This window comes from Thunnus albacares, chromosome 13, assembly GCF_914725855.1.
Source record: "Thunnus albacares chromosome 13, fThuAlb1.1, whole genome shotgun sequence".
Classification (NCBI taxonomy): domain Eukaryota; kingdom Metazoa; phylum Chordata; class Actinopteri; order Scombriformes; family Scombridae; genus Thunnus; species Thunnus albacares.
This window is the reverse complement of record NC_058118.1, coordinates 2,445,427-2,471,298: the sequence shown is the minus strand read 5'-3', so window position 1 is coordinate 2,471,298 and position 25,872 is coordinate 2,445,427. Positions and strand designations below refer to the sequence as shown.

General features: G+C 37.8%; 1 protein-coding gene across 5 annotated transcripts in view; it reads right to left on the bottom strand.

Annotated features, from left to right (window-relative positions):
* The window catches only part of ntm (neurotrimin), a 452,008-nt gene that overhangs the window by 22,436 nt on the left and 403,700 nt on the right, over positions 1 to 25,872 (bottom strand). For all 5 annotated transcript variants that reach the window (XM_044370237.1, XM_044370240.1, XM_044370239.1 and 2 more), the window contains one exon: positions 10,430 to 10,555. In XM_044370237.1, coding sequence (XP_044226172.1) covers positions 10,430 to 10,555 — 126 coding nt within the window. The remainder of the gene's footprint in view (positions 1 to 10,429; positions 10,556 to 25,872) is intronic.

Here is a 25,872-nt window from a genome sequence, read left to right as displayed (position 1 = left end):
TGTCTATATAAGGTGACATTTTCCTTCTTAGGAGGAGCTGGGATGGATGAATGTCTAGATAATTAGATGGCAAAAAGTGAACTTTGCTGCAGGAGACCACTGTTCACCTTCTGCTTCCAACCGTGATTCGGGACACCTTTTTGTCATGGTGTTTACTGTTGCTATGACAATCGTTTTTACCCAAGCCATGATCTTTCCCTAAACCTAACCAAGTGGTTTTTGTGCCTAAACCTAGCCAGACCACACCAGTTGCTCTGAGTGTGTAATATTGCTGCAGATGGATCTACATTGGATTTAGTTGAAAAGCTGGTACGTTGCTATACAGACGTCAAAGGGTGCCTTGTGCATCTGCATGAGAGGCCAGACGGAAGTGACAAAGTGTCGGTATTTGATGATCTGGGGTGCAAACAGGTTGATATGCCATACATTACTGGAGTGGTCGAATGTAGGATTGATGTCCTGCATCCCTGAAATTTTGTCTAATTTTTTAGATAAGACCTGCAATGGTTTAAATAGTGCTGTCATAGTCATTTTTAGTTGCACCCATTTTGCCCTTTCTCCCTCCAGCTTCCAATGTTTAGCCAATTTTGACAGTTCAAATGCTATTTTATATAGCTTGACATGGAGGCAGTGGATGAAGGCAACTTGAACCCAAGAGGACATCCCCACACTGTGCATTTAAGTAGCATCTTATATTTGAGCACGTAACATCAGTTGGTAAGGGATTTTCAGTGATTCTTAGTTGGCATCTTTTCATCTGTGCTCGATTGAATCAACTTGTAATGTAGGTATTGATGATTATCAATGCAGAAAATGACGGCAACATTATTCAGTACACTTTGCAGATTTACATAAAATTCATAGACATATTCAATTTGCCTTGTAGTCTTTTATACAGGCAAATGACAAAACCAAGTTTTAACAAGAATTAACAAGGGAGTTAAATTCAACAAGGGGAACAACATATTAATAATGTTGCTATTCTCAAAGTCCTACTGGCAGGATTCATTATCTAGGGAGCATGAATATCCACAGCAAAGTTTAGGGAAATCCTGGTACATTTTGGTGCATGAAAGTAATGATGAAGATGATTTTGACTAGTCGGTGGAGATACATGAAAGAACAGGGGGTTACCAAAATAATTAAGGGTCATCCTGTAAGAACAATGAACCAGTGTCAATTTAATCAACACAAATTATGAGGAAAGATATTACTATCTTCGGCAACAAATTAACCGAACAATAACGTGAAAGGTGAACGAATGAATAAATTACTGTCTTAATGAAAAGTCTTACTAAACAACATGCGTGCATCTGAGGAATCGCACTTAATGCACTAATAAGCGGTATCTTGCATTTCATAACGTTAGTATGTCTCTGTCACTAATGTTAGCTAATATTAATGTAACCAGCTAGCTACTGAGTTCTTGAAAGGAAAAAGATTCAGGACTAAAAAGATTCATGGACTAAATTCAACTAATGTCCCACTGAAAATGAGACAAAACAGCAACAGTTCAATCAACCTACATAAACGAGCGGAGCAACACACAAGATTTATAAAAGAAAGTAAAGCTAATTTTAGCAGAACATCATCATGGGCAGTGGATGTAACGTTAATGTTACTAACAGTCGGCTATCTTTTATGTTTATAGGTAGTAGGAAGGTCTAGATGGTCACTAAAAGAATATCAGCTACTGCGTCAATGTTATCCAACAGACAGTGAACAGTATTTTGCTGAAGCAGTGAGTAAATGACCAATCAGCTGCTCTGAAGAGGAAAGCACAAGCAGCTGCAATGATGACAAGTGAAGAAAAACGACAGTGTGCTCTATTCAGACACTGTTTGAGAAAGACAACGAGTAACGAGAGTCTGTTTGTTGTATAACTGTAGAGCACAGTGACATGGACATGGGTGTGTATGTGTGTGAATCATTGCAGTCTGCTATAAAAAGGTAAACAGTGTCTTTTCTGCTAACGCTGCAATAGACGAGAACTGCACTTGTAACCATGGTAACTGTACACATCAAAGAGGGCGACAGATGCAGCCTGAGAATGCATAGAAGACAAAATAATTTAAAAAATTAAAATTAAATATAATCAAATGACTAAAATGAAACAAACACACATTTTCATCAAATGACTGAGACTAAAGCTAAATCAGGTGCAACACGAGAACATCTGAAATGACTGATATGGGATGAAATTACAGCTTTCTGTCTTTCACCTTTAACAGGGTCAAAAAGGCACCAATCTACAAATACCAACTCCATCAATTCCAACTTCAAATGAATATTTCCAAGCTACCAGGCCAGTGCAAATCTGGAAAACTTTTATTGCTCCTAGGCCAAATTCAATCATGTGCATGTTCATTCTGGCCGTCTTAATGCACCAGGGCGTCAGCCCGCCGCCTGGGTTGACAAACTTTGCAGTCAGGTTGTGCGGTCTGTGGGAGATACCGAGGATCACTTCTGATCCGCCACAAGCCCCTAAAGCCATCTATCTATCAAAGGTGAGGGGGAGCTGGGTCATGGCTGTGTGAGAGCCCCGGCCTCAGCCTGAAATCATCAATCTTTATGCACACACACACACAAATACGCACACACAAACACACACACAGGATCTTTATTTATTTAATTCACTCTTTTTAACACCCTGGAGTGCTTGCAATAGCTGGGCACACACTGAATGGCCCCGGGCTGGAGCAGAGTTGTTCTGCAGCTGGGAGATACTGGAACAGAAGTTTGGACTACAAGTACTGGGACATTTTCTGCTCTGATCTGCTGTTTTCTCTCTCTCTGAGTCAGGGTGACAACTGTGCAGTGTGCCTCTGTGTATTCTTACCAGGCTTTCTTATCAAGCCCTCAGTTGAATCCTGGAGATGAAACTGTTAAGAGAAAGGTAACTAAAAAAATAGCGTAAATCAGCACATTGAAAGTCAACCATCTGAGAGAAAAACACAACCGAAACACAGAAAACAAAACAAAAAAAGTCACTTGCCTTTTATCTTGCATGAGGAAAATCAAAACGGCAGTTCTTCAAGCTGAAGCTAGTCTATTTACATTTTTATCCCACACTAAACTAAAAGCCAATAGACATTCCTGAATTGTAGTTTTGTTGGTGCCTGCTAAAAAAAACAAAACAACAACAACAACAACAACAAAAAAGATCTTCACTATGAATTTCAATGTACTTTCTCAGATATGGATTTTAAACAGATAAATAAATATAAGAAGCCCATCACTGCATCTATTTTGATCATGAAGAGTGCTGAAATGAGCATGGAATAAAGAATGCCTCTGAATGGGGCTGCCACGCTGTCAGAGAAATGGCTTGTTTTATATAAAGATTCTCAATCAGTTTGGTGTTGCTCTAAAAATTCAGACTTAGAGGAAGTGTAGCCACATGCGGCACACATACACACACACATACACATACACACACACACTTCCGCAGCTATCTTGCAGGGCACAGATGCACAGCAGAGATCAGAATTTGTGATCTGAACTGTCTCTATAAAAGATTAGTTTTAAGGTCTTTGCTTTATTGGAAAACACACCATTGAAAAACATGAAAGATGCCGGAGAGATGCAAAGAAACCTGATTTGAACCGTCGATGTAACAAATGCTTGCACCCTAGGGTGATAAGTCACCAAGGCACCCTCTACCCTCTATAATTGCAGCTTGTAGTCCACATTTATCAAACGTTATAAACAAGAGAGGGTCTATGCCATATTGACACCTCTCCTACATAAAACAGAAATATCGTCTGTAGTCAGTACATTTTTTGTCTCTTTTAGAATGTCACTCCTACTACAAGAGGCAATTATTACATTGGGCACCAACATAAATATTCCTCCAGGGAAAAAAAATGAAAGAGGAGAAAAATAAATTCTCCATCAAGACACTATTAAATGACATTTTCATAAAAGTAGTATAAAAAAGTTTTGTTTTGTTTTTTTTGAAATACAGATGTCTTCAACTCAAACAAAATACTCAACACAATGAAGATATGAAAGTTATGTAAATATATTAATGTTACATACAGCAAATATATAAAGATATATCGAAAGTCTAGTTTTCAGCCAAGTGTTGTGCACAGTAATAACTGACTGACTGGATGACTCAGCTTTCTCAAACTCCTCCCAGCTGAGTATGTATTTACAGACAATTATAATAGATTGCACCTTTAGGAGGTCTGAGGAGAAAACAGCTCTGTTGTTCACATCAGAGCCAGGAAGTAAAGGCAGCTTACAAACCCAGCTGTTGGATCCAGTTAATGAGATTTCACAGCGATGGTTCCCAGATAGCTAAGTGGTTCAGTCTCATGCCTCGGAAACACTCGGGTCACCCCCTCTGGCCCAGCAGTCAATTCTGTCAGACCTTTACAAGTCACTAATTTACTATTTGTCTAATTAGGACTAAAAATTACAAAAGGGTGAGGAGACTGCTCATTCTCCTGTAAAACCTCTTTCAGGTGCAATTGTCCAATCCGGTCCATGATCATATTGAAATAGGATAAACATCCTCAGTTCATTTCATAGGCTATTGATTGGGCTGTTCAAGAGAAAAGGCAAATGAGCAGGTTTTTTTTTCCTAATTAGGCATTATATGTACTTCCTTATACTCTCAGCTAGAACATCTGAGCACTGAAATGGAAAAACAGGACCACTTAAACTTCATGCTGCCATTTATGTGTCAGTTTCACTAGACTGTGGTGCCATCAAATAGATCATCGTTTTTTTTTTCTTGGTAAATATGAACCACTCACAATTTTCTCTCACTGTTCCTTTGCCACACTCATCACATGAATGTTTTGAGGCATGGAGAGTGATGTGATCTCTGCCTTACTGCCCATGGATGTATAAGGTAATGATAATCAACTTTCAAACAATGACCACAACTATGATGTAGCAGGAAAATTAAGGCAGAGGTATGCATGTTGTCCGACTATGTCCAAAGGCAAAGGTGTTCATGGCCACATTGTAATATGTTTATAGTGACAATTAGGAAGACCATGAGCCAAAAAGTGTTGGTCTAATAATAAAGTTGCTCTTTATCCTAAAAGTGTTGCTGGAGCCAAATGGCAACATTCAAAGGTGGAGTGAAAATCTAGGCATCATAGAGAGGGTCCAAACGCTATAACCATAGGTGCATATCTACCAACTGTTTTTCCTGGAAGGCATTCATAGCGTGCCACTTGTCTATACATTCAGTAAGTGACAGAAATGGAAATACAAATAGAGAGAAATTCAAATCATGGTTTCTTTTTGCACCTCTGTGCAGCTGGCCAGTTGCTATGTGAAGTGGGCAAGTGTGTTGCATTGTCAGTTTCAGAAAGTTACAGAAATTGTCAGATGCAGCCTGCTAGTTCTGATGTTGTGAAGATGTAAGGAGAGATGCTGTTAGACCATCTGACAAGCACTTGGGTTGGAGCATACTGACACCTTCATGGCCTTGCAGGAGTATCCACAGTGCATAGTGTCTGGCACCAGCTAATCAATGACTGTATAGCCAGTGCAACATGAGGTAGATAAATGTTTAGGGAATATGCACCAAAAGAAGAGCGCTGCACTGACACTTATACTTACCTATACTTCCACAGATTGACCAGCCCCCATCCCTTTCTGCAGAGGGCTGTAAACTGCGGGCTTAGTGAGCTCCATCCAATGCTTCACACCATAATCAGGCCAAGGACCAGAACTGAATGACCTAAAAGTCCTTGGTCAGACTAATTCACAGTGCCAGCACATGCTATGTGTTTGACAGTGACTCATAAAACTTTTGAGCCTTTGTCTCCGGAAAAACAAGAACAAAACTCTGGAATTCACAACAACAATCATAGCTCCAGTGGGAGTTGATGGTTGCTAATGAATAAACTAATGTTATGTTTACCCACATAAAGCACCAAGCCAAAATCCTCCAGAGACGCAATGCATCACCGCCTTTCAACGAGTCAGCGGATATCACTCCCTTACCTCCCTGTTAATTCTTACAGCTGCTGTGTGAGGATACAACAGAACGCGATAATGAGATGCCAAATCAGTATCGCACAGTAAAAATCAATAATATATGAACCTTTCTGCCAAAGTACAGCAGTAGTTTATGAGGTTATTGTATCCTTTCACAGGAACTGTCAACACCTGGAAGTGATACGACTGTCTACCATGCTCACATATATTGACTAACAATAGTGATGTCTACCATAAGTCACCATAGGCCCAGATGCCATGGCCAACACCACCATTAAGTTGCCACATTCCCAGTGTGAGTTGTGATTGCTGCTCTGCTGGAGGACAGTAAAGGCAGTGGGGTTATCTCTTAAAGATCTTGCTCCTTAAGAAATGAGAGTGAAGGCATGATTGCCTCGACTCTGTGGCTTATTGTTCCAACAGATTTTCTCAAATCCAGTACAGTTGGCCAGAAGAAAACAGATGCATTTGATGCAGTGGAAAAGTCAACTTTTGCTCATGGCAACAACTATCATGATCCATTTAGTGTAATTCAGTTTGGACCATGGATGGCAGACTTTGCAGATTTGAATCTGTGATCTGCTGATGCCAATGGCCTAATTTCCTCTAAACTCTCATTGAACTCATCTTGGACTGTCTTCTTGGACTTGAACAATGAATCTTTCCTTTTGAGGATGGACCTTCAACTAATGGATGTATTTTTATGGATAACCCATGAAACAACGCCTATAAGGTTGCATTGTTCTCATGAAGTGATGGGACAATGAACATTTGTCTTCAGCATCTTTTTGTGCTGTAAGCGCAGGTCAGAGGATCCACAGTCTCAAGGGAGATGCAGTGGTTAGCGGTCTATCCCTGGCTCAGATAACAAAGCACAAAAAAGCCTCTTTTTAAGATCTTCAGAAATATGAACTTGAATTGGACCAGAACATTCCAACTCCTGACCGCATTGTTTCACTCATTTTCATTGAATGCAAACATATTCAGATTAAAGTCTGTACTAAATCAATTAATGCAACCTGCATTTATTCATCAGTCAGTTGCAAAAACAAAAAAAAAATAAACAACTGCAATCATTAACTATAGGTACAGTATGTTGAAAAGATCCAATCCCTGCTGTAATCTCATCTCACCCCTGTTTAAAACTGGACTTCACAAATATTAGCTTCTCCATCCAGGGCCAAACTTAAAAGAGGAGTAAATCTGCTACAATGCAAACTGACAATCTCAAGACCATCTCCAACTATGGCCCATTCTATGAAATTTCTTCAGATATGCTTTCTTGAGGGCCAGTCAAGCAGTGCACCTTTGGACAAAGTTTACATTTCCACTATATCTGGAAGCTTTTTAAAGAGTCCTAAGTGCTGTTTTCTGCCATCAGTCCTTTGAGAATTAAGCAAAAGTGAGAAAACCAAAGAGTGAAAGTTAAACGCTCTAACAAAGGTTTAACCGCAGGTGTATGGATGACAGCTGATATATGTCATTGATATGTGATAGAATATGAGGGAAAAGAAGTGGGAATAATGCTGGGGTTGCAGTAAAGTACATTTGTAGCCAAATATTTATACTGTATATTGAAACAAATTTCTTACAAATGAAGATTAGATACATGTATTGCATTCACTGAAGATGCTTTGAAACTGACAGGCTCGACTTATTTATACGTACCAGTGGACCAAAACAGGGTGTGAACTATGCCATGGCTTTGAGGGAAACTTACTTTTTTTATTGGCGGATGAGTGGGGGGGTTTGGGGGAAATTTGCAAGTAAACTTCCTTGTTTTCTTTTTGACATATCTGTATGCTGACTACAAAAGAGAGAAATGAGTAATGGTGATTTGAAGAAATGTGGAGTAATGTGCTGACTGAGTGGAGCTAAGAAAATTTGTTTTTTACTCATCTTTGAGTGAAAGAGGGTTAAGTTGCCAGTATCTTTATTAAAGGGAATTACTGATGAATCACCCTCATGCATGAATCATACATCAATAATAGCCTAATTTTACGCATGATCCATGATGATGAAGATACAGAAATAGAAATGAATGACAAAAATAGCATATTGTCAATGTTTTAGAAACCCCCCATGATTTCAAAAATTATGTTTTCAGGGGAGTTCACATCTTACTAGAGGAGCCAACTCCCCCTGGCTCCCCTGTAGTTCATACCCTGGACCAAAACTAGAAATAGATTTTTTTTTTTTCCTCTTCTACATTTTAACAGTTGTGGTGTTTATATTGCATTACTTCTGAGGGCAACAACTTATTTTGTGGTTAAGACTCCAGCTTGTGTCAGGAGTCAGGAGTATTAAGCTGCTGTTTGTTTGTATACTGCAAGAACCCTCTCTGTTAGAACTTCGCACCTCAGTCCAGCAAGTTTTCCTGCTGTTGAAAGGTACCATACCACAGGATGTGTATTGCATTCTTGGCTTAGTATGCTAAGCATACAGCAGCAGTCTAGAGGCCTGAGCCAGACCTGAACAATATGCCCCAACACTCACTCATTAAACATAAAGTTTTATTGGATGCTAGACACTGTGTCACTCAAACCAGAGTGGGCAATGTCATTAACTTGTTTAACACAGAGAATTTATGATGTACAACAACATGGGCAGCATAAATATTAATGCTCATCTTGTGGATCAAGCAGTGAATCCAGCCGAAAGCAAGTTACAGCAGGATGGGAGGTCTGACTCACTCTTCTGTTGTTCATACAGAAGCTGCGAGGCTCTGTTACTGATAAATGCTGCACAGATGACTGAGAAGCTCGCGGGACCAAAACCACAGAATGACAATACGAGACAACAAGAAGATACTCCAATCTCTACAACAGCCACATAAACAATGTCATACTGGTTGCTGATATCAAAGTCCCCATACTTTTGACACTTTGACCCAAAGAGCCTGACTGGTAGCAGGGATCTGCCTTCTCTCCTTAAAACCAAAAACAAAGAAAAATATAGCCACAAGCGGCAATAATTGGGGTCCAAACAGATTGTGAAAAATTGCAAAAAGGATTTGAACCAGTGCCCTTACAGTTATAAGGCTCATGTTTAGACAGCTAGACCATCAGGAGAGCACATTTATCTCTGACAGCTGTTGACACTAAACATTAACTTAGTTCTGCGTACAGTAAAGTACTGCCTTGAAGTCAGGTCTAAAAATGTATAATTTCAAATCGGATTCACATATTGAAATTTCCTTGATCGTAGATAAAACTGACAATGTTCTGGGACAATTGGCCCAACGGTTTCTAACGAGTTCTTGAAAACAGGTTTCTAAGAAAATTGAAAAAAAATTGTAAAATTTGATATTTTAGAGCAGAAGACCATTGGAGCAAAGATGCAGATGAATTGAGAGATTAAAATTATGAACGAATTTTCACTCTAAAACAAGCCATTTTCGAGATAATTGCGAAAATGTAAACTTGATTGTTACAGCGCCACCTTGAGGTCAATGAGTATCATTTTATGTGCCTGAGTAATGAGTGGAATTTGCAAATCCACCTGCCAATTTTGGTGACTTCTAGTCTTTCTGTTTTTGCTGCACAAACACTTTAAGTGGAGAAAAAGAAGAAGAGGAAGAAAAAGAAGAAGAAAGAAAGAAGAATAATGAGAACAAAAACAATAGGGCTCCAGCAGCGAGCTTCGCTGCTTGCACCTCTAACAAAGAAGTCCAACAACACCCATCCTCGCTTGTCTCTTTAACACAGTCTGCATGATAATGTATGCACAAGCATGTCGTATTTTACAAATAGGAGCCAATGAGTGTCCCCTCTCCCTGCTTATCTCCTTACACAGGTCAGTCACACTTGTGTCATATTAACATTTCAATTCCCAGATCCCTGCTTCAATACAAAGGACAGCGCAGATGAAAGCACAAAAGCTCTGGCTTTTAAATGTAATTCATTATGAATGCAAGCATCTTGCATGGACACATTTGTGTACAAAAATAGCAACTAGCATTTGGTTTCCTTCAGTCTTGACTGAGAAAAGCGGAATAAATGCCATTGAACGTGTACAATAAAACTAACACGATTTTGGACATACTTGATGTGGCACGCTCGTATATGCATAAAGCTTCACACTGTGTTAATGTTCTCTGCATTAATCCTGTCATTCAAAGTGCCTCCACAACATTTACATCCATCCAATTATCCTAATTAATTAGTCCAATTACAACAAGGCCAGTTTATTTTCCTGCGAACAATTACATTGTAATGATGATCTAGAAGCAGGTAATGATGGGTAATAAGTGAAGCGAGAAATCCACCAGGGGTCAAACAAAGTCAAAGATGGTGTGATAAACACAGAGGAGTGAGGGGAAGAGAGAAAGGCACAGGGAGGTACAGTGAGAAAAATGCAGTAGGAGGCACAGGAAGACAAGTGATAGATTTAAGAGGAAAATATCAATATAGCAGAAAACTGGTCTGTAGCTCATGTTTTTATTTACAGACAAACAATTTACCTGAAGGGGAGATGAGTTTCCAGCTGATGGAAGGCTCTGGTTTACCGTTGGCTTGGCACATCAGGGTGACATTGGAGCCTTCGTTTACCACAATATCTCTTGACAAGTTGATGATTTTTGGTGGTACTGTGAAGGAAAATGAAAAATGTGTAATTTCAATCAAGGGTGTGACTGATTTAAAGGGTTTACTTGTCATGAGAAGCAGTACTCAGCTTGTGAAAACAGTTGTATTATGCATTTTCTTTTTTTCTTTTTTTTTTAAACCTGTCACTTCCAAGTCCCCCTACTTTCAGAAAGTCCATAAAAAAACCTATAAAATATGCATAGCTATGACTAGAATGCTGCTTGTGATTTAGAAAAGGTCATATATAGTATATTAAGTTTAAATACTTTCCCAAAAATGGTGTTTCATTGTTTTGTCATTGTGACATTTTCATGAGTTGAGAAAAAGAGATAATTATGTTTCCTGCCCATTTTTGCAAGACAGCAGCAGCTCTCTTGCTGAACAGTCCGCGCTTATTTAATTGCCACTGGTAGCATTTGGGGATGTTAGTTCATTTTTTAAAACTTCTACTCTAGCTCCTCTGGGAACTGTTTTGCAGCACAAGCTCAATTTTTGCTTATATTCTGCACAGGTTAAAAGCCTTATGCCTGTGTGTGTGTGTAGAGGTGGAGTGATTCACATCTTGGTAGTGCAGTTAAAGTTAGGTACCAGGAGAAAATGTCAGTTGCATTCATTTATGACACAGCCCCTACTCCTTTTCCCACTGACACATGCAGAACAGTTTCTGATGAATAATGCAAGCACTTCACCACGGCGGTTGTTTTTGAACATAAAGATATGAATTACACCCTACAACAAAACACATTTCCTTTAGATCCTCTTTTGCAGAACAATCATTAAAGGGAAATTATGTTTATATGAAAATGGAATCACTGTCATGTTTAATTCAGCCTGCTTTGTGTAAGAAATGTTTAATTCCCCATGGACAAGTAAAGCTTTTTATCACTGAGCTTTGAATCCAACATGCAGAGAGAGTGAGATATTTACTTCCCTGCCTTACTCCAGTGAAAATGAAGTTTGAACCATGAATTCACCTACAGTCACTTTGCTAGGTAGTAAACAGATTGCACAATTATTATCTTAACTGCTATACGTGTATTAAATCCAAAAACTCAAACTCACTTAGATGACATGTTAAAATGTGAACAGTTTGTCACTTGGTAGCGTACAAAGTAAATCTGGTAGCTAATAATGTGGTGTTTTTTGACTACATGGTAACCTCAAACTTTTCATATAAGAACTAGAAGAGACATGACATTTTCCATCTTGTATCCAGAACAATGAAGATTAGGAAACATGATGTGATGACCATGAGCTATCCATGCCTGTCTATCTGTCAAAGGAGTAGTTTGACATTTTGTGGAAATATGCATATTTCTTTTCTTGCTGAGGGTTGAGAGATAATCCACTCTCATATCTGTCTGGTAAATATGAAGCTACAGCCAAGAGGCAGTTAGCTTAGCTTAGCATAAAGACTGGAAACCGGCGAAAGAAGCTAGCCTGGATCTGTGTATGTGCAAAAACCGAAGTGTAAAAACAGGAGGGTTATGAGTCAGACTTTTTTTTTTTTTTTTTTTTTGCTGAGAGAGGAGTGACTTCCTGGAGTCTTGTTATTGCTGTGAGGTTGCCAAGCAACAAGTGGCGAGTCCAGAGACTCACACATAATGGACACATACAGTATGAGAGTGGTATCAATCTACTCACATTCAGGTAAAGATACAGGTGAGTGAGGTGAACTAGAAGCTGTGAAAAAGGCGAGGGGGAGCCAAGAGCTGAGAGTTAGAAGCTCATTTGGGATTGTAAGAGACTTTTACCAGCGCCTTCTAAAAACTGGTGAGAGCTGCTGTTTCTCATTTTGCCTCAGCAGTTTTTAAAAAGTGTGATTTTACAGCAGAATAGTGGCTGTAGCTATATCGATTCTTAAGGAAAGCTTTTGTTTATGGGTGTTACTTCTTTTTAGCTTAAACAAGCATGATTGACAACACTTCTAGCTCTGCCTGAAGGTTCCTAAATTTAATATCACTCTGGTACACAGCCAAAATGAGGCTCTGATAAGTAAATCCAGAGCCACTCTGACACCCGTGGAAGATGTTCAGAACCTGCGAACACAGCACAGCACATCTCATAAAGTTCTGATAACTGGAACGTAAATCTGTAAGTCTTAAAAACTTGTTTTCCTTCAAACAAAGAATCTCTGAATAGGGTGATATAATTTCAGATGTTTCCAGTGCAGTTTCACTTGTTCAGAACTCCTGAGGATTACTGCAATCCATTGATTCAAAATAAATTCTTAAAGCAAGTTGAGTTGTATTGTACTTGCACTTTCTGCTGTATAAACCGGGGCTGCAAATATGTATTGATTTCTTAGCAACCAGACAATTTTATGGCTACCAGTCTTTTTCTCAAGGCAGACTACTTAATCAAGCTGTCTTCTAAATGAACTATTGGACAAAGATCCTCTCAGGCAACAATCTGAACTATCCACAGCACAGTAGGCCTGGTATTTTAAAGAACTATACAGCAGGTGGTTAACAGATGCATTCATACAGCAGCCGATTTCCTTGAAATATTCTGTAAATAAACTGAGACTTTGCTTTCCAGCTTCATAATGTCCACATCCAGCACTAATCCAGCAAAAATTGAACCAATCTAAAGCATTTCACATAAATAAAAGTAAGCAAAGCAAGATAATCAGAGTTATTTCAAGTACTGTAGGTGGCGTCAAACTATTTTTCAAAGAATCTCCAACAGTGCTTAGTGCTGCACAGCAATCTTAAAGGATCGATCTAGACAGAAGAGATATTACCAAGCCCATTGGGAGTGCTTTTCCAAGGTGAAGACAAATGGTTAAAATGCAGAGTGTAAACATGCATGTGTGGATCACAGCCTTTATTATCCTTGCCATCTTTATAGATCACTCAAAAGTACCACAGAAATGCTCTGATAATCAAATATCAAAGACATAGTTGTTTTAAATGGAAAAAAACCCACAGAGATGGCACCTACATCTTATCAGGAACAATAACATGGATAGAAGCCCATAGTACATCTGTAGAGGTAGCTTACAGTGTAGAACAGTTGATTCCACAAGATTGTAGCTGTAACTAAGAATAATAATTATAATGCTAAACTAGTTACATATTGTCATTACCTCTAATTGACTTGACTCTTTATTCATTGATGAATATTTTGGTACCACAATGAAATGCATATGTTCATGCTTGGGATGTCAGTTTCAGTTCATTTTGCCTTTGATAGACCGGCACCCATTGACCAGTAACTAACCGGTGAACTTTTAAGAAAAGTTGTGATGTAGCTTTCGTTTGTGAGAGCTGTCCAGCAGTCAGTGGTCAGAGCTAGCTTATCTGCCCTGGTTAGCTTGACTTTTAGCTCATCCTCCTCACAATATGTCACAGTCACAGTAGCCCTCAATGGCATAACATACTGGGGCTTGACGTACCGAACTAGCTTTTTCAGTCCCTTGCCCTCTACCACACTGGTTGGTAGCATAACGGTCTCAATCATTTGGCACACCACCTGTGTGATGGCCTAATAAAAAAGTCATACCTACGTTGTTATTACAGGTAGACTGTAGGATTAGCACGCTAGCCTGAGCTGACCTCTTTACCCAAGTGGGAGTCTGACAGTATGTCCAAAGTTAAACACTGTGACAAAATGATGTTGAACAGACCTCCTGAGAGACCATTTCTGGCCAATAACTAAATTACCTAAGTGTTTAACTTTTACTCTAATAACTTTATAGACAATTGTATTTTAATAGTTAAATTAGATCAGATGTCATATTGACATTCCTATTACTTCAGTTACTGAAATAATAGGAATGTAAAAGATAATGTTTGAAGAATTTCAGGTTGAATGTTTTTATACATTATGAAGTTATGTTGAATTTATATTTGAAATTATGTTTCTGAAAGTTTAACCTCATCACATATTTGTTGCTTTAAACGTTTATTTCACTACTAGATGTGTAGATGGTTTGAGAAGGTTGAATCAATGAAGGTTGAATGTCCAAACATCATGAGAAGCATAGAGAAGTAATTTGCCACTCTAAAGCCAAAAGTATCAGCCAAATTTTCCCAAAATTTATTTCCCTCTGCCTGTCTTGTCCAAACTGATAAAAGCAAACTTCAGAGGAATCTTTCTATGGGCTGGTCTCCAATTACTCATGAGCTAAGACAATTCTTCTATTAAGATGTCTCTTTTCTTTCTTTTCAACCAAGTTTGCGCATATTTAAATCTTTTATTGAAACAAGTCAGTTTATTTTGTTTTATTTGTAACATTAAGTCTTGTGTTTCCACATTTAGTATTTCATTTTTGAAGTTACGCCAACCCATGTGAAGCCTTACCCGAGCCTAGATAAACATTGTGTAGTCAGATTAAACTTTATTTGGCATTAAACTAAGATTACAATAAACCAGCGAAAGCCTGAATCCTCAACTCAAACTAGCACATCGCTCCGAAGAAGACAGCGACACTTGAACCAGATACCCGGCTGCTTGCTGACAGCAGTACGGCCAAACTGAGAGTTAAGCCGACAGAAAGGCTCTTTCACGGCGCAGCTTGGATCAAGGCTGAATCCCATCACCAGTGGGCAAACACAGCTGCACCCAGATAGACTTACCCACAGCCCATAGCCTGCCCCGGGTTGTGCAACTACCTAAACCTCGCTGGTGACTCAACACTGCAGCTTACTCTCTTCAACACAGTGAGCATAAAATGACTATATTTTAACTTCATTATGTAAATAAAGGAATGTCATCCTTTATTTTCTCTTCAATATATTAATTATGTTTTTGTCTAATACACCTTTCCCCAGTTCCTGATTAATCCTGGTTATTCTGAAATGAGACATGATGTCCTCTCTCTAACTATAAAGTAAAGACTCTCTGTCTGTCTGTCCTTATCTTGAGAACTGTCCATCCAATCTACTTCACACTTGGCAGGTGTATTGCTGAAGACCCATGCAAGTACAGGGTTGAGTACGAGTTCATTGTACTCATTATAACCGAGAAATTATTGAGAATTATTACATTTTTACAGGACGTTTCTATTTTAACTGGTGCAGCTTTTCTAGCCTTTACGGTACTGGTTCAGAAGCCCAGGAAAGTCACAGACCAATCGCGTTATAAAACATCTCACGTGATGCTACTCAGCCAATCAAATCCGTGCATTCCAATAAGTACATATGGGAGAGACGAGATGAGAGACTGTCAGTTGGAGAAATAAGCGATTCACATGTGCTCTAAAATGCAAAAAGTAGACAGCAAGAACAGAGCTTTTAATCAAGAATATATAGACTCTTACATGTTCCTTCCTCCCACAGGCACTTCAAAACCAATGTGTCTCATATGTTCCGAGACCATAGAGATTGTGAAGCACCACTATGAGAGAAAGCACAAATCTTTTGAGCAAACATACCCACTCAAATCTGAACCGAGGGCAGAGAAAATCAATAATCTAAGAGCCCAATAGGATCAATCCACTTTATTTTAAGATGCACATTTTATCAGAGGCTCTCTGTTATGTATTTTATTTTTAAATGCAGTTCTTATTTTACTTGAAATGAGAAAAGAACATTTATTTACTATTGCAGTACTTATTATTTAAAACATCTGTGTATAATAGAATATTAGTTTCTTTCATGTTCACATCAACAGTATTAATTTTTCTATGTGTTGAAGCAGCGGCCAGAGGCCGAGCAATTGGCCCGTTCCGAACAGGCACGTTTTGAATGGACACCGCACTACTTGTGATTAATGTCAGTTGTGACTACATTGCACAGAGAAAAAATCACCTCCATGCATTCCAAGGACATTAAAGTATAGTGTAACACAGATGAGCCAAGATCGCACAAAATTTTAAATGCTGCATTTGGAGGTTAAAATAAATTAGTCCGTAGCTGTGAACATTTCCGCTGAGGAAAATAAATCCTATTTAAAAGGACAGGTTGTGCTTTTTCCTATCTTAATACAACACACACATGTCCGTACTGTATGTATATATTTAAAGAGTTATTGGACAAGTTATTGGAGAGATTCAATCTTGGAGTGACTCCAGTGAAAACAACAGGGACAAAATCTACTGTCCTCATTTTGGACAAAAATACATTTGAAAGTTGAGCTGAAGCTGCTATCCTTTTACTGCAGCTCAGCAAGGACACTGTGTCTGGAGAAACACTAGAGTGAATTTTATAACTAACGTTGGATAATATGTGCATGATTTGTTGAATTCATATGACTAAAGCCAAGACTGTGAATTTTGTCCCTCAATATCTGAGAGTTACAAAGTCTTTTACATGAGCACATGCACAAATATGTTTGATTAGTATTCCTTATTTCATGTACAAACATGTGAGTGTTATTTTACACTTTCACATAATTATGTCTCAAATTATTTGTGTATTCTATTAATTACTTGATGAATTGCTGATCAAATTAACATATTTAACATGTACACATGCAGTAAGTCTGCTGTAGCTATTAAATGCCTGAAGGCTACTTGTCTGAAGACTACTACTTGGAACATTCAGATGACAGCTGCCTTTGTACATTCTGTAACACTCATATTCAGACACTACTATCATAAAAACATCTGAAGATGTCTCTGAATGTCTCAAGACATATAAACATGTCTCAGGACATCTGAAGACTTGCTTGATGGCTGCGTATGACAGTAATAATTTCTTCTGGATGCCTCACACTTACTGGGTTTTTTTTTTATGAATACATGTTGTTTTTGTGTGTCTTTTTTTCCTGACAGATCTGTCCCAAGCAGCCATTTCCATTTCAAAGTAACAAAGACACATCTCTATTTTAACATTTGAGGATCATCAACTAAAGGTGTATGAACAGAGTGTCACCGGTGCTTTCACATGTTTTAGTCACATCAGACTTGTTTGTAAGACAAAATCTCTATGAATAATTTATTGGATGTCAGCTTAATCCCAGTTTACGCTTCTTGAATAACAAAAGCATACAGCAAGCATTTAAGTGTTGCTTCAATTTAGCTGTGGTGCAAGAGGCCAAGGCTGGAGCTCTGTTTGTGGAATAAAAACAAAAGGTTTTTCAGATGAATTCAATAGCTGTCAGGTTATAGAGTTCCTGAACATTTCTGTGTCGATCTTGCTAATTCTGACACAGGCACTGTTGAAAAAGTGGAAGTGAGAGTGTGATGGTTTTAAGTAAAATGTGTCTACTGAAAAACCAGAAGAAGTGAAGAATTATAAATGCAACGATGGTTATGCGTGCTCCTTTGCAACTCAATGAAAACCAGTTTGTAACAAGGTATGTTTAAAGCCAACAAATTCCCAGTTGGGCATTGTGTGTTATTTTTTTTTTACTTTGCCAATAATATAAAAAGTGCTAATAGAACTGTTTGTCTGAATATGTGTGTGTGTATTAAGCATCACATTGGTATTCTGTGGCCTCAATTTCATATAAAGCATGTAAAATGTCTTTTTAATAGAGGTGTAACCTCACATCATCTTTGCAAGAATATTGCAGTGCTTCAAAGACTGACCCAAGTCAACTAGCAGGCCATTGTAATAAAATATATCATCCACCATGTGGGCTGTTCAATCCTGCAGAATTTTGTCAAAAGAAATATATGATAATCTGCAATGCAATAATGCAATGAAAACTAAACAATGTTCGGCATTTTGTCAGGCAGTGATGTATATAGAACTTGTGTAATAAACTTCTTTTTAATCTGTAAACTCTTGGATAGAAGTGATTTTCATTTTGTAGCATTTAACAAAAAATACCACTCATAAAAATAAACATAACACAAGAAATGCCCCTTTGTTCTGCTTTGCCTTTGTTCTGCTTCTGGTTTTATGTTTCAGTGGTATGATCATATTGTACCAGGCAAGGTGTTTTGGCCTCTGAGTGCATTCAAATTTGTGCACTAATGGTCATGCTATAGTTGAGCTTCTGGTAAGTTTTCTTTATAATCTGTGCATAATGTGGATATCTGTCTACTTCTTTGGATTTTAAGTTTCGACTGTCCTCTCGAGAAAAACAAAAGTCGTTATTGAAAGTGCTTGAAAACAACATATACTGAAGCAGCTTAAGTAATTATGACAGGAGCAAAGGCAGAAATCAGTTGATGTTACTACAGAGCAACAAAGTCCGTGTAGGAAGGAGAACGGGGTGGTGCGTGGGTCCACAAAACATCAGCCTTAAACATGAGAGATTACTGCTCAGTCACTGTTTCCAAATCACAAGTCAACATTGTTTCTTTTTTTTAAAAGCCATCACCAGGGAGGTCATTCTAACCTGAGCCTTTATCTCTCCCTAAACCTGACTAAGTAGTTTTTGTAGCGTTGTCACATCATAAAAAATATTTATTATCCAACAGTAACAGTTTTGGAAGGCACGGAGAAACGATGTCATCCTGCTGATAGCAAGGTCAGATCAGAAAACACTTGTGTCTGTCATTCTTGAGTTCATGGAACATCATATTTTGTCATTTCATTTGGAGGACATTTTTTTCTATTTTGCTTCAAGGTGAAATGATCACAGAATTTTGATTTTGCTGTACGATGAGTATTTTATTTATTAGCACTAGTTAGTAATTACTGTGCTTGTCACATGACAGCATTTCTACTGGCAAGAGCTGGAGCATTACATTACAGTTCATTAGCTCAATTCCCTTAGCTTAGCAAAGGTCAACTCGTTGCAGACTATACATATTTCTCTTGAGTGTTTAATCTTAAATATTCATAGAACAAACACAAGGACATATTTTCACCATCATGTAAGATAAACAGAGAAACAGCTACCGTGTTTTACATGACAGCTACCCATCGACATCCATGAAAGGAGGTGAACGAGGGGCGTCAGAGTTTTATCACTAGCGTAGCCGTTAGGGAACTCATCTCCCAGAGTTCAAATCGATGTCACACCAAGCACATCGCTGAAGTGTACTATAAATCCCTATCAGCTGCAGGGCTGCTGCTCTGTTGCTGACCCTGACCTCTGACCACTCATAGATGGGGTGAGCTAAAAGAGAATTTCCCTACAGGGATAGACTGAGCATAACATATTAAGAGTAGGGATTGAAGCGGACACTGTCCACATGGATCAGGGATCATCCAAACAGCACAGCATGGACACTTTGCTGTGATTTTTAGGCAGCAGGATTAATGAGTAGCCTGGATGAAATGAGGATTCATCACTGCACTGGACAAACACCTCTCTCATTATTTCACTGTACACCCAAAGCAGAATTTCTAACTGGACACAATTTATTGTGTTCTGTCACTTTCAACAAAGGCTGGCTCTGCAGACAAAATTGCACAGCGTCCCTCAATCATGTCACTATTGATTTTAATGAAGCTGTTGAGAGAGTTTTACATTCAGCACTGAAATAATATTGGAATTTCAGAAAAAGTAAACAATATTAATTCTTTTGCTTAACTTAGAATTACAGCTATGATCCCTGACTAGTGTGCTACAAATGTGGAGATGGGTGATTGTAAAATACCGTAATTATTTTTCTAGAATGCGTTTCATTAGCACACATAATTCCATTACATGCAAACATTCATTAGGTCAGAAAACAAGCTAGCCCTTCTTTAAGGAAACACATACAAAACTGGATTTAGTTTTTAAGTAGTATAAGCTAATTTAACAATGAACAAGTCATATAAACCTAAACACTGATGTTATAAAAGGCATGTTATTAGTTTTGACTTTTCTTTGGTGATTTACCATCTACTTGTTCTCATTCACATACGTACATGTGCTCCACTGAAAATACATTTCCAGTAATCTCTAGATATTTAGTTTGATAGGCATTTGGTGGGTTGCATGGATATACATTATGTAAGACAATGTGAGAGAATTGGGGATACAGCTACAACATATTGGCTTTTAAAGATAGTAAACCTGCAGGCAAAGAGTACAAGTGCTCAGCAAAGTCAGCGCAATCTGAAAAGATGATCTGCAACAACGGTAACAGAGCCTGAAAATGAAAATGACCTCAGTGTTATCCTGTCTCTGAGGCAAAAACAATGACCACCAAACACAATAAAGAATACACTTGAATGAATGAACTGAATATACTGTGTGAGGATGAACTAATATAACCAAATATCTGAATCTGAATGAAAAAAGAAGAATGTGTTTATTTTTATGGGGAAAATAAGAATAATCTCATCTAAAGGTCCACCTACTATCCCAGTTTTTTCTGAGTTTTTAACCACATCATATAGTTTTCATCAGCGGAAGCAGCTTTCATGAAAGCATTTTCTGAATTGCAAAACATCGCATAGAGACATAAAATCCTGGTAAGAGTTGTTGTAACTAATGTGCTCCTTATAAAAAACCTCAGTGTTATTCAGTGAAGATGAGAACAAAAAGATAAGCATTAATTATCTGTCACAATATGAAAGGCCTAGATGGAACATCACATATTCTACAATTTTTCTATTCTTCTAGCTGGATCAGTTTTGGGGTTAAAAATGTTGAGCTTGTTGTGACATGCTACCAGGTCATTAAGCCTCTGGAACATGAATGTGCTCAGATAAAATAAAGACATTATCATTATCACATTATCATGTATGCATTTTGAGTTATACATGGCAGTAGAGTTTATCTTCAAAGTGTGAATATATGTGTCCAGTAGTTGATAGTTGATATCTTGCTGTAGTCCAATGTGTTGGATGAACAAACAGACTGACATCTTTGGGCCTCAAGTGTGGCAAAAACTAATTTGTGAATGCTCATATTCTTTGTAGGAATACAGTAAAAAATAAAAAAGTAAAGAGTTTTGATGAACAAGCTTCCTGTGTGGGTTGTAACAAAGGGGGAAAAAATAAAACTTGTAATAGATTATCCTAGAAGGCTTTCTTTCTACACCATCTGCTACAAGCTCTACAAGCTCTCTAAGACTGAAAGATAGGCTTCAGTCAGGTGGGACATTCTTTCATTCCCTGTGTTGTTTGGCAGAGAGTGGCACCAGCAACATATACCCCTCACATCGTATTGTGCCTGACCTTTACTGCTCAAGTATTTCTTTGCAGCCTCAGTGAACCTGCTATTTTCCTGCTTCTGCTGCCACCAAGGCAACAGTGAGTTAAGACTACTCATGTTTGGGTTCCTAAACAAAGTTGAAGTTAATTCATTGTGTGGTATATAGTGGGAGGATGTTTACACGTGCAGAAAAAGCAACAAATAAAAGCAAAAAATAAAAATAAAAAAATGTCCAAATAACACGTGTTACGTATATAATTATGTTTACTTTGTGTACTGAGCATCTTTGGCACAAACATTTATTTCAGGATGAATCAAGTTCTATCTTATCTCATTTTCAGGTCGCTGTATAGACTGTGCACTGGGCTGCTGTGTTATTTAGGCAAATACACTCAGTGGAGATACTCAATATTAAAGGACTTGGATTGGGATTGTGAAAAAAAAAAGCTTAATAGGGACTGTGCAAGACATCCCTGCATAGTTTACAAGCAGTCCAGAATGCTGCTGCAAAGCTTTTCACCAGCTCTTTAAAAAGGTCTCATGTAAGTCATTACACTGGTTCTGCATCGAATTCAGAACGTAATTTAAGATTCTTGAGGTTAATTTTAGAGCTCTGCAGGGTCAGGCACCTGCCTGTATGGGAGATCTACTGCAGCCGCACATCACCAGCAGGTCTCTGAGTTCTTCTGATCAGGACTTATTGGTTGTTCCTTGCTTCAGCCTCAAAACTAAATGAGACTGTGACTTTGCTGTCATGGTTCCTAAACTTTAGATCTATCTTTGTTTTATTAACTACTTTTATATTGTGTCTCTGTTTATGTCTTTTTTCCTCTACAATGAATCTTTTCATGATGTCTGCTCTATAAATGAACTTGACTTATTTGTTTACTTACTTATTGTGTTTTTCCCTGCTAATGCTAATGACTGATTGCCTTGAATGTGCATTCAATTTAAGAACAAAGGTTTGCAAGTCAGTTTTCTTGTTTTTCTCTTATTCTCTTTCCGAATATATTTAAGAGCGAGAAAAAAAGAAAACACTAATAAATGAAGTCCATTATTATGCAGGATAAAGGGACTTTTGTGGGTTAAACTGATGCATGTTTATTGTCTTGAACAACATTTTGGGGGAATGATGTAATCAGGCTTTAAACACTCCAGTCAAGTTCCTCTGCACTATTGTGGGTTACTCTCTACTGGGATCTTAAGTCTTATAAATAATCTATGAAGTCATGTGAATCAAACATGGACATTTGACATCAGATGAGTTATTGTGATCGGGCATGGTTCCAGAGACTGACTGCTCATGCTGGAGAACCATCAAGACTCTCTGATCAATTCTCCTAAAGGAGAGGGAGGAGAGCTCAGTTCTATATATAATGAGCTCTTTTAAAAAACCACAAACAAGTGCTTATCTCCTTCACGAAACCTGACATCACTTTGCTTATGAAGCCGCTTTTACTGATCATGTCATTAGATACATGCCAGTGCTTGTTAATTTATACTTTGGAACAGCAAAACAATCTCTTTGCATAGAGCACTGATAGCCTTGTGGGTTTCACCGACTATGCATACATAAATACAGTAATCTAGTTAGAGTCTCAGTTTCAAGACAATTAAACCATGCTGCATATATATTATAAAAAGGTCCAAATGACTGTGACAGGTTTGTTCTTGTGAATTCTGAATAAATTACCATGTGGAAATTATATGTTTGTGATGACAATCTGGTAATGACACCACAGTGTCAGTTACATCACCAAATGAATTCTCAACTTCTCAGGTGCTCATATAAATAACCCTCTGAAGAATATTGCAGCAGAAAACTTGAATTTATTCCCTCATAGTTGGAAGGAAGGTGTTATTTTATTGGATAGAATGCCAGCTGGATGATTAATGTCACATAAACAATGATTGAATACATGCACTTCAAATTCCATCATTTATACAGTAGTCTTCCAATCATAATCAGCAGAGCATCTCAAGGCTTTGTTATATGTTACTATGGCAATAGTGATGAAGATAACAGTTTCTTCAGTTTCCAACTTCAGCTTTCTAAAAAATGTGTGCTTTCAGGGGGGAGTCGTATGAAACCCCTGAGGGCCTGAGAGATATATTTTAAGATAATAAAAAGAAGATATAATCTTTCGAGACATTGGGGATCTGAGTAATAGTTTTCAGGCTGTCTTTAGCTTTAACATAACGTAAGTCACCCTCTCTAATGTAGATGAGGGGTGAGCTGGTGGTTAAAGAGACGCTCCAGGATACTTTCATTTTGAACTGTATGACCGCTGTGTCCACACCAGTTAAAGTGCTCTTTAGCAAGACACTCGAATCCTGAGGACATGTGCATCTGTTCACTCCCGCTCCTGTGACCTGACCTGCTTACTACACTGCATATGCACAGAATTTGCATGAATTAAATGAGTAAATAAATAAATAAACAGAAAAACAGAGTAAACTGCACTGAAATTAAGATGTAGATAATATGTCATTACTCTTTGACTCCTGATAAATTTGTTTAGTGGTATTCTCTTTTCTGTTTAAAGCACAGAAACTGAACAGAACGTGTGATTAACTTATTTATTTGGATTATGTTGTTTGGAAGTACACTGCTATACATGAAATTGACATGTAGACATGCCTCAAGACATGTAAAAATGAGTTCACCTTTGATTAAAAATAAATTCATTCAATGTCAGAAGCAAACTGGTCACCTGAGGTCATACACCTGCGATGATGAGCGTGTGAACCGTGGACAGAGTCAAGAGAGAAGGTTACAACAAACTACTAATTAGTAAAAATAGAAAACTAATTCTCGCCACTTAGTGAAAAATTTAGGCCTGTTTTCACCATACATTTCTGCAAAGTTCAGTACCACATCGCAGTCCAGTATTTAATTATCACTAATCTAATCTGACCAAAACCAAACATCATAATTAGGCATCACACAGCCACCATGCAGGAAAAGACATCCTGCCAATGTCTAGATAAATGGTACACCTCACTGATAGAAGATAAAGTCACCTGCACACATCACATATTGCTGATGAAATGTAGCTATCTAGCTAAGTCTGGGAAAAATGATGATGAAAAAAATGATCGTTTATTGTACACTGTTCAGCTGTAATAGTGCACTAAAAACCCTATTTTGGGGAGTTTTTACAAGTGCTTATGTGAGCTACTGCTTCATTGAAACCCTTTTCCAAAGATCCTGTGATGGAAGCCCAGTTTGAAGAATCCTCTCTAGTGTGTGTTGATGGTGGTGTCTTTGAATTCAAATAAAGTTTTTAAAAAGTTAAATAAAATCTCCTGCACACTGCTATTGCATTTATTTAGGTTTCGGTCTGCTCAACATTCATCAGGTATATGGCCAAGCATAACAACACTTCCATATATATATATATATATATATATATATATATATAACAGATATTGGCTAAATTATCCAGTCACAAGACCTTAATTAGATACACTGTTGAATGAAACACACTGAGCAAACACACACACACACTTCCAACTGGGACCACTGCTGTTAATTTTTTTTTTACCCAAAAAACACACATCAAAAGAATGAGAGCATTACATTCAAAATAGATATGAGAATAATAAAAATTAAAAAAAAAAATGTTTAAAAACCAAGAAAAATCAGTCAAATTTTTGTGGTCCTCTGATTGTATATTTTACCCAGCACCTATGACTGTATATACCGTATGTATGGAACTGTTGTAATGCTTGCCCATACCTGATGAGTGTAGTGGAGATTGCAAGATTTTAGAATTTTTATTAAGTTGTGCTTTCCTCTGATGCACCTGTCTTTGATTCATGTGTGCAGATATTTTATTGATAATTTATTGACAATACAAGTTTGTCATTTCATTTTCACGTGTGACATTTGTTTTACTTTAGAGAGATGGTCGTTAGATTTTTTTAAGATGATATACAGTAGAATAGAAGAGCTTGATCTACTTATCAGTTTTTTTCAAAAGATACAGACCTGTGCAGGTGTATGAAAAAAGCTACAATTAACATGTAAATCCTTCTCTGTTGTCTAATTTAAATGTGTTTACAATTAGAGGTGCTGTCTATGTTCATGGTTGTCATGGGAATAAAAACAATCACCACATGACACAATGCTGGCAGCTTTTATTAAAATAAAAGTAATTAGTTTTACTACTAACTACACAAGTACAAATAGCACTTCAATTATTTCAAGAAAATTCTTCAAAATACATTCTGAATGAGTTAGAATTAAATGGAAGCTAAAGACTAATAATCAAATGTGAGAGCATAAGAAATCCAGAGCTGGCCAATATGATCCAGTTCTTCCTCTGTTATGAACTTGAGAGTGGCATCTTATGCGCAGCACTTTATGCTACACGGA